Below are 10361 nucleotides of genomic sequence, written 5' to 3' on the forward strand. Positions count from 1 at the left end.
GGAGGTTGTCGCCTCAGAACTCACTGCATCCGTGTTAACTCCCCCAGCTGGTGCGGAATATGGGGCTTGAGCGGAGATTCGTGCGCGGCGGCCCTCATCGCGTGCACGCTGCACAGCCGCAACGACCTCCTCGTCCGTTGGTGCGGTCATGACAGCATCGCTACGATCGCTGGCAACCGCTGCAAACATGTACGGCGCGCCAAGCACCAGCTCGTTCAACGCCTGCAGATTTGCGTATACATGGCTAGGGTCATCACCGCTCTGGAAGCTCGGGGGCTGCGAGGAAGACTGCTGAGGAGCGGCAGCGTGCGCTGGGAGGGGTCCCCATCCACTGCTACCGCACAAGCAGACATAAGCGAAGAGGCTGAGGAGCAACGCTGGCAGAAGACACCTACATCGCGCAACTACGCCGCTACTGGCTGCGGAGGGCATTACAAGGATGCTGATGAACAAGACAAGGAGAAGGCCGAAAGGAGGAAGAAAAACAAAGGAGAGAGGGGCGCTGAGTGCGGTTGTGCGTGTGCACGACACCGGCTGGCAGAGAGAGAGAGGGGAGCGCGGATGAGGTCAGCGATCGACAAAGGCACCACGCAACGAACCGCCAAAACGAGTGGCCCCCTCCTACTCCCCAGCGCAACACGGAAAAGGAGTGCGCCTCGCTGATCGGTGCGCTACGAAGAGCGTCAGAGAGATGGCGATGACAAAATGGAGGGAAACGTACGTGTCCAGGGAGAGGGAGAGAGAAGGAAAGAGAGAGGATCCGACGTATACCTACGTAGATGTACGTGTGTGTGTGGGTGTGGGTGTGGGTGTGTGTGTGAAGAAGTGTGGGGAGGCGTAAGAGGGAGAAGGATACAAATGATGGTGGGCACCTAGGGTGGGCCGGTGATGTCTAGCGCACAAGAACGAAAAGGATAGGAGAGACCAAGCCAAGAGAAACCGAAATTACAGCGGCCGACGACGCTTAATGAGCAGGGAGAAGTAAGAAGAAGAGTGCAAGTGGAAAGGGACGCAAACAGTAACAAGGCCGAGACGAACGAGGAAAACGCGAGAGTCGACGCTTACCGAGGGCTTTCCTTCGCTTGTCCACTTCCTCCTCGCCGGCTGCGTTTCTGTCGGAGTAGGCGTCCTTGCGCGGGACTCTTCTCCGGTACGCGGTACCGATCGACAGTCGTCCGCCGCAGCCAGCCCCTCCCACACACACACACACACAACACCAAACACGATCTCACGTGTAACCGACAAGCAACAATGCCACACAAGCACAGCTGGTTGTTGGTGCCCCGCCCTGTTTCCTTCCTCTGCTGCCTTCGATCTCAGCAACTGGGTGGTCGAGTGTGCGGAGGCGTATGCGCTTTGAATGTGAGCGAGAGGGAGAAAAGTTGGGCAAGCCAGCCACGTAGACGAGAGAGAAAAGGAGGCAAAGTGAACGCCAAAAAAAGGGAACAAGACGCGGCCCTTCCGGTGGCGCGCACGTCTCCCTCTCTCGCTCTCTCCTACGCTGATGCGGTAGTCGATTCCCTTTTCTTCCTTCTCCCTCCCTCGCGTCAGTTCTATAGTACTGATTTAGCTAACTGTTATCTAAGACGTTTCCCTTGACGTCGACTGAGGGCGGTAGCTGAGAGAGTTCACGTGTTAGTGCGCGTATAGGCGGATGGGAAGAGGGGGGGTGTCGTCTGAAAGGGAGCAGTGGGCAAGTCGTATGGAGCACGTGTTGCCGCAGTCGTGAGGAGTACATTCCTATAGCGCAGAGAACTATATATATACACATACGCCCGTGCTTCTCGCGGACGTGCATGGGCGTAAACACCATCACTCACAGAGTTAAAGAGTGTCGCACAACGAGCGCACGGAGAGGAAGAGAGGCATTTTTTTTTTGGTATTCTTCTTCGGCTGAACGGGTCTACGTCTCTGCCATACAACTTCGTAAGGTCCAACGCCACCCCACCCCCGGCCTGTCATAGAGGACCATCGCGTGGCGTGAAGGAGCGCTAGACACAAATTACAGCAATGCACCGACTCAGTCGTCCGAGCAGAGACCCTGCCCTAAACGCCACCCCACCCACCCTCGCTCTGCAGGTCGCCATCAGGTGCATCCCTCGGGGTGACTCAGCCACCTCACCAGTAGCCAGTGAGAGACGGGTGAGGTGCGTCCGAGTCACGCTGGCACGTTGCCCATCACATGGGTGGTGCAAGCGTGCTCACTGTCGCAGGTCTCTCCGACGCCACGCTGCCCAGGACCTGATCACCGGCATCCGCAGCGACACACCGCCCTCACTCAACCCGCACCGCAGTTAATCGGCCCTGTCACCGCCAGAGGCGGCTTGGCATATACAAAGAAAGAGAGGGAGCTGCGTGGCCTCTCCCCAGAGAGAGGGGGAGGGGGGTACTTTAGTCCTGAGATGCCACGCACGGGGGGGGGGGTCCGCCCCCCGCTCCGTCATCTGGAAGGTGTAGGAAGGAAACAAGAGAATGCGGAGAAGAGGAGCAGGTGGTGGATAAACATGCGAGAGTCAGCGCCTTCACATCAAGGCGCGAACAAACAGGTATATGAACAAACAGGGGCGCTAGTCATCGCAGCCATGGGGGAGGGGGGGGGGCAGTGCAGTGAGTGTGGAGGAAGGCAACCTAGTGAGAAAGGAGGCTCCATGCCACCTACATCATCTACATTGTCAGCGTGCGTTCGTCGAAGCAGAGTAGCGGGAAGAGGGCGGGTTAGGCGGGTGGGTAGGGGATGATGATGCGGCGATGCACGTGACGCAAAACAGGGAAGAGGAATGTAGGAAAGAGGATCGAGGCACGTGACAAGCTGAAGGCGCAGGAGATGGAAGAGAGACCCCGGCATACCGAGAGAGAAGAACAGCTCCGCCGTGCTTTCCTTTTTGTCTCACCGCGTCGATGCAGCTCGTTTTCACGGTCACTCCCCCTTTTACGCACGCCCCCTCACGCTCCTTCGCTCCTGACCTTCTCCGTGGGTTTGTCGATCACTATCGCTATCAAAGACGAGCCGTCTTAGTCAGTCATCACAGCACACACGCACACGCACATACTCTTCAAAATTAGCACGTCTTTACCCATAGGCGCACACCACTGCCTGTCCCTCTCGCTTGCATTCGCTCTTCGAGGCGCCTGTCTTGCGCTTCTGCCGCAATGCGAGTTTTTCGCTTGTCTTGCCTGTCAAAGTGGGCTACGCAAACGCCACTTTCCGCAGTAATGCGGCCCTCCCCCACCCCTCCTCACCTCATTCGTGTCTACTTTGTCTTTTGGGAGATAAACGGCGAGCGAGGGCAAGAGAGGGCCGCCGCTGCCGCAAACGTGAAGAGAACAAGAAAGAACCAAAGCATTAATGAAATTGTTTTGATGATGGCGAGGGCATGGGTGTAGCATCGAGGGTGCTATTTGGGTTCCAGTGTGCCTGCATGCAGAGGGAGAGAAGGAGGGTGACTGTGCATGCACACTGAGATGCACGAGAAGGGAGAAGCGAAGCGCAAAGCGAAGAATGAAAAATATGAACACGTGATGGGAAATCAAAGAGAAAAAAAAAACCTCAGGTGCAACTGTTGAGTCATTCTCTGCTCGATTCACTTGGCAGGGCTCATTGAATAACACGAACCCAAAGCCCCTACTATGTAGGTGGGCCCATGCATCGATGCGCCTGTCAGAACCCACGCCTCTCCTCGACCCAAACGCACTTACACAAAGGCGCGCATCAGCGTGCGCACGCAAGACATGTCACAGGATGATAACGATGATGATATCGCAGAGAATGTCGGTGATGCCGTGACAGGGAAGAAAACAAAATAAGACATTGAGAATCAGATGCATACACTGCCTTCACATGTCCACAGATGGACTCTGCGTGCGCACCTTCGAGGGTATGTATGTGATGTCCGCAAGCAAAACAATGTGAAGGGAACGACAGAAAAGGAGTGTGTGTGTGTGTGTGAGAGAGAGAGAGAGAGAATGAAGAGGTGTGCGCGGTTACGTAGCGAAGCACATCTCTGTGTCTGCGTGTGCGCGTGTTATTGCCGCCCACCCACCCCCACCCCTCCCGTTCTCCTCCCACTTCACCTTCGTCGACTGTCCGCTCACGGAAAAGGGAAAAGAAAGAGCGTAATCATCAGCCCTCTTTCGCTTTCTCCTCTCATGCATCACCTCCCGGTTCCACCACTACCATCATTGCCACCTCGCCTCGTTCCTTTTACTCTCCCTCTCCCCCTATCTCATACGCACACACGCACATATGCGACCAGCGAGGAGAGACACGCCTGTAAGCGACTACGAGCACCACCCTCGCCCTACAGCACACACACACACAGAGAAAGACACCCACACGAGGATCTGCGAGAAATAGAGAGACCTCCGCAAATATAGAAAACACAAAGAAACGGTGGTGGTCATCCCTCAGACACTGTGGTCGACATCATCGGCCTGTGGCGTTGAAAACTTGAAGATGAAGATGATGATGATAAGAGGTGGGAAGAATGAAGAAGAGTCCATGCGACCGCAGAGGAAACAAGTGCCGGATGCACAGCTGACAGAGAAAGAGAAGGAGAGAGGCCAGACAGAGCCACTGGGTAGCACGATCAAACAACAAGGGAACACCAAAGAGAGAAAGAGTGAGTGCACCTTTGAAGAATCAAGGAAACAGCGAAGGAAAATTCGGGGGAGGGGAGGAGGGGGACTACAACGGGAACAAATGTGCCCAGCATCAGGCAAATCACACAATACACTAGCGCAGACGAGAAGGGGAGAAATAGGAGAAGACACTCCATATCGACGTGAGGTGTTCACTGCCGGTGCTGCTGCTACTGCAGTGGGTGGGGGTGGGGGTGTCTGCGTTGCCTTCCTTTTCTCGATTTTGTGTCCCTCGCCCCTCACCCTCTGGGATCGCACACTGCACACACGCAGAGAGAACAAACCGCTCCTCGCTCCTTCTGCAAAGCACGTGTGTGTATGCCTGTGTACTTCTCGCCTGTTGGCCGATGTTTCTCCTCGAGCAAAGACACCCGGTGCAACCCGGCACCGAATAGCGGAACGGTGCGTCACCATGTATGCGCGTACCGACAAATCCGCCACAGGCAGCCACGCCATCGGCACCAGGAAGCAAAGACACCAGGTGGAAGCGGCGAGGAGAGCCAGCGAGAGTTCGCCCCGAGCGTGCCAGAACGACAGCGAGGCGGACCAGTGAACAAAATTTTACAAAAAGAGAGGGGTGAGAATATTATCAACGAGTGGGGAAGAGGTGCGTGTGTATCTGCTGAGGACGGCAAGCGCCTGCTGAAGAATGGGCTTGTGTGAACCTGTTCTGTGAGGTAGGAAGAGGGGTCCGGAGGGTATCGGGAGAGTCGAGGGAAAAGGCTGTGGTGGCAGGCTGTGGCAACTTTTCGGTGCAGACGGCACGCACGCGCGAACGGATGTATCGAAGCAAACAAATCAAAAGAAAAGGGGGGAAAAGGAAAAACAAAGTGCCACGCAGCGACACTTTCTTGGTAGAGGTGTGTGTGTGTGTGTGCGTGTGAGCGCGTGCCTGACGCACTCCTCCCGAATGGCGCCGCGTGTGCAGGTGTTCGTATGTAGGGAATCAGAGAGGAAGGTGGATGGCGCAGCGGTGGATACACAGCTGAACAAAGGCCAAAAGGGAAAGGCACAATCGAACAACAACAGAAAAAATGGTCAACCGAGAACGAACAGAGACACACCACACACGCGCGCTCCAACGCCTATTAAAGACGCGCCCGCATCGACGACGACAGCATAGGAAATGAGGCCATAAAATGGATCTACAGCGGAGGGGCGAACACACACACACGCTAAGAGAAAGAGAGAGAGAAAGGGGGGAGAGAACAGTTAAGAGCCCATGTAGGGGCGACTGTCAGTGCCGACAGGGGGGTCGAAGAGAGGGAGTGGGGAGAGAGAGAGAGAGCAGCAGCAGCAGTTGACAGCACAAAATCTACAGACGAAACTGCAAAAGAGAGAATCCCTCGAAACGGAAGCGAGCAAATAAACGAAAGAGGGGGGAAGACGGTAGCACAAAATAACGACAGAAGAAAAAAGAGGGAGGGGGGGAAACGCCAACAGGTGCGGAGCACAGGGGCACCCGCGTTCCGTTGGTGGGTCATCCATCCTGCAAAGACCTCGAAGACAAGTCCAACGGGAGAGAGGGAAAAGGACCAAACAACAATACCGCCACGTTACAGCAATCTGTGCCTATCTGTCGGTCGGTCGGGGAAGGGAGGTGGTAGAGCAAGACGAATATGCTAAGAGACAGACAGAGAGAAGGGGGGGCAAAGACACCACACAAGCATGCACGCCATCCACAGACACGCAGGCACAGTTGTGAACGCCGACGCCCTCATTTTCTAGTTTCGTTGATGTTTGCCTCTTCCGCCCGTGAGGAAGGAGGGAGGCGCGAAGGATAGCCGGGCAAGAGAGAGAGAGAGAGAGAGAGCACGCATGTTGGTCGGTGTCTGTGCGCCGCGTGGATACATCCGGCGAGTGCATCAGTGACATAAGCGCAGACGTCATACGTGGGTATCCAATAATTTACCAACACATACCAGCAACAAAAAAAAAGCAGCAGCAGCAGCGAGAGAGCAGCGAGCAGCATCAAACGGCCACGAAAAGAAGAAGGAAACATAAAAGAGTAGAAACAAAAGAGTCCACAAGGCAAAGGTGCACGAAGACCCGCTCCCACCTACTCGGCACGCTATCTTTAGCACCTGGCTCTCTCTCTCTCCCTTCCTCACACATACACGCACTCTCTCGCTCTGCCCTTCTCATCCTTCAGCATGTTTTTGCCTTCCCTATGGTCCTTCTCTCCCGTCTCACCATTCGTCTCACCATTCGTCTCACCATTCGTCTCCTCACACGTCTCTCGCCGCGCAGCCTTTCACGGCCTCACTCGTTCAAAACGTGCGCCAAAGGCAAACGTTATTGGGCGGTGGTGAGGCAAGTGGCCGCTGTGGCTGCCCAGGTTTGTGGAGGCATATCAATTTGCGCTCCTGCCCCCAAGCCGGCCCAACGCGCTAGCTGCACTCGCTCTACTCGAACTCATGTCGCCCTCCCCCCCCCCAAGTGTACCCTCTTGGCGTCTGTCTCTCCCCACTGATGTCCGTCAGCGCGCTTCTGTAGCCTGGCCTCCGCCTACGCCCCAGCGATTTCCCTTTCCCTGTCTGCATACACCTCTACCAACCCTCGTCTCCTTTGCTACCTCTCTTTCTCTCACCTGGCATTCCCCCCCCCCTCCTCCACCGCGCGCGCGCAGACTGGTCCAGCCTCATAAATCACAGTGTGGCTCTTCTGTTTACCTTGTCCTTGTGTGCGCATTTCGCGATGAGGTGTATGACCGCTCTCCAGCTGTTGTCCCCCGCCGCCCACGTCGACGCTTTCTTCTCTCTCCCTCTACCTTCGCTGCTACGAGGTGGGAGGAGGAAATGGAAACAAAAGAGACGAGAGGGTACGTGAGACTTGTGGGGTGGAAGGCGGTGATGAGGTACGAGTGGTGTGGAAGGAGGGAGAGGGAGAGAAACAGCAAGGTATAAGGTGCACGACTGACGTCAACGCGTACAGACAGTGTGTAAAGACAAAAAGTAGGGGAGAAGAACAACAGGGAAAGTAGCCAGAAGCAGGAGGGGAATGAGCCACGCTCTTTCTCTCCTTCTCTTGCTAGTGTTCGTGATGCCGTGCGAGAGAAGCGAGAGACAGTGCAAGCGATGTTGCACACGCATCCGTGTCGCTCGCTCGCTTGCACGCTCTCTCTCTTTCTCTCTGCGTCTGTTCCGCTGCTTGTGACTGCAGGCGACACCTTCCCCTCCCTCTCCCTCACTGACACGGGCCTTTATACACTGCTGCAGGCACAAAGAACGAAACACAGCAGCCCGAGGAGAACAAGAGAAGTGCGCAAGGCGCTAGCAGCGTCTGGGTGGGACGGAAAGAGAAAGAGAACGTCCTAGTGGAGGGAAGACGCATGAACAATGAGCACAAGAGGAGGACAAGAGTCAGGAAGGAGGAAAGAAGTCGCAGGAGGGGGAGGGGAGGGGGGGGCGAAGGCGAGAGAGAAAAAGGCTCAAAGTCTCACAAACAGAGATGCGCGTAAGAGTCTCACAGGCGCACCGATGGCGATGGCTGCGCGGCTTCTACTATGATGGAGGGGGGAGGTGCAGCAAGGAGGAAGAGGAGGGTGGTGGTGCGTATATAAAATACACCAAAAGAAAGGAAAGAGAGTTCTGCGACGGTATAATAGAGAGGGGGGCCCTCGGCGTGTGTCCCCATTGCGTCTTAGCGCACCTCCTCCACCTCGAAGGTGCAGTTGCCACGCATGAAGGTCAGAACAGGTCCGATCAGCGCTACACGCTCAGCTTTTCGCCCAATCACGATGGCAGTCATGAAGCCGCCGCGCTTACTGGCTTGGTAGAACTGCAGGCGGTCACCAACCTTGAAGTGACCTTTCTGGCGAAGACGCAGCCAGTATGGCAAGATCGCCAGGTATAGCGAGCCCGTCACCGGGTCCTCATCAACGCCCATCCATGGCGCAAAGAAGCGCGAGACGACATCAACACTACCGGCCGGACCTATCATGTGGCCATCGCTCTGGGCTGTAACACCGAGGCCCTTGATGTGGCCCAACACACCCGAGTGCTCCTTGAGGGCATGCATGAGGTGGGGTGAGCTAAAGGCACGGCGAAGCGCCTCCCAGTTGGGGTGGCACTCCAGAACGTTCTGCGACGTGGACAGACGTGCTATGTAGTACCCAGTCGACTTGGAGTAAGCAATATCCTCGACACACCCAGCGCCGTGCATCAGCCCGAGCGCCGCCGCCACATCGCTGTACAGGTCCTTCGGCACCGCCTCCTTAACCGAAAATGCCTCCGTCATGGGAAAGTGCACCTCATACATGTCAGGGGGACAGGTGTAGCTGTGCAACACTAAGTCGCTGGGTTTGATAATGGGCTCAGCCTTGCAGCGCACGCTGATGACGCCCGACTCCGTCACGAAGCAAAGGACGTCCGTCTGCGCAGGCACGAAGAACTCCATCGGGATGTGCGACACCAGGTGGCGCGTGCTCTCCGATTGAACAAGCCGCGAAACTTCAAAGATGGCGTGCGCCGCGGCAAAGGTGGCGTGGCCGCACAGCGGCACCTCCTTCGTTGGCGTGAACCAGCGCAGACCAAACCACTGCGCGTGCATACGGCGTGGACGGCGACACATCTCGCTGCCGACCATGATGGAGTTGGAGGCGCGAGTGTATAGGAAACTCACGCCGGAGTTCGCCATGGAAAAGCTGGAGCTAGGCAACAGGCCAGGCGAGGGCGGCGCCCCGAGGCTACTCAGCCGCTTCGACTGGTGAGTTGGGGTTTCGCTGCTTTCTATGGCGCTCAGTACCGATCCGTGAGACTGTTCCTGAACCACGATCACCGGCGCCTCGTCGTCCTCAGTGACAGCGGTGCTCATGCGACGGCGTTCCTCGTTCTCATGCTTCACCTTCTCCTCGTACTCGTCTTCAAACTCATTACACTTGCGCATAATTTGTTCGTGTATGGTGCGGATGCGCGAGGTGGGAAGGCGGTAGACAAAGGCGGTCTCTGATAAATTCATCTCCTTCGCCACCTGCTGGAACGCGCGACCCATCTTGGCATTGCGCTCCACCGCGTACTTCTCGGCCGCCGCCTGGCGGTCCTTCTCCGTCATCTTCGTCTCGAGAACCTCCGGCTCACCGCGGCCCAAGCTGGCCTCGAGGCTGCTCAGGGCAGACCACTCCATACAATACACAGAGGTCGGCACAAAGCAGACAGCGGCCGGGTTGCCTTTAAAGCGGTCCGTCGTGAAGGCGTCGCACACCATCATCGGCGTGGACACGACAACGTGGCGCGGCTCCATTTCCTTTTCGCCTGCAGTGGATGCTGTCTCTGCCGCAGCAACAAATCTTTACCGTCCACTGGGAGTGGGGTGACGGAGAAAAAGGGTCGAGAGAGAGAGAGAGGGATGAAGAGAAGGAAGGAGGCTATCACGCGTCGCCAAGAGCGAGAGAAGAGGTGTGCACACACGCAGAGAGAGAGAGACGGCAACAGGACTCGACAGACGTAAGAGACGAGAACAGAACGAAAGCGAGAGAGAGAAGGGAAATGGGATAAGTGCGTGTGTGTGTGTACACACCGCTGCCGCCCCCCTTTTCGTCCTTTATTAGGATGGAGGGGAGGGGAGGAGGGGGGGTCTGAAGCAGAACCGAAAGGGAGGGGGGAAGAAGAGCCCCAGTGCAGGTACGAAAGTGGGTGGCGCTACGTGAGATCGGCTGTCGGTGCGAGGGGGAAAAGTGGTATAGGGGGGGAGTGAGCGAAGAGAGAGGTGGTGGCTGGGCCTAC

The 10361-nt window shown here is 56.5% G+C and overlaps 1 protein-coding gene across 1 annotated transcript, besides 1 other annotated feature; it reads right to left on the bottom strand.

The window, feature by feature from the left end:
- Positions 1–1896: 1896 nt before the first annotated feature.
- Positions 1897–2377: a repeat region.
- A 5903-nt stretch (positions 2378–8280) lies between these two features.
- Positions 8281–9879, bottom strand: LPMP_170440 (phenazine biosynthesis-like protein; the record flags this gene model as incomplete). Its single annotated transcript, XM_010699433.1, has 1 exon — positions 8281–9879. One exon carries the CDS (start codon positions 9877–9879, stop codon positions 8281–8283), a length of 1599 nt encoding a protein of 532 aa, XP_010697735.1.
- Positions 9880–10361: the final 482 nt, after the last annotated feature.

Source organism: Leishmania panamensis (assembly GCF_000755165.1).
Source record: "Leishmania panamensis strain MHOM/PA/94/PSC-1 chromosome 17 sequence".
Lineage (NCBI taxonomy): Eukaryota > Euglenozoa > Kinetoplastea > Trypanosomatida > Trypanosomatidae > Leishmania > Leishmania panamensis.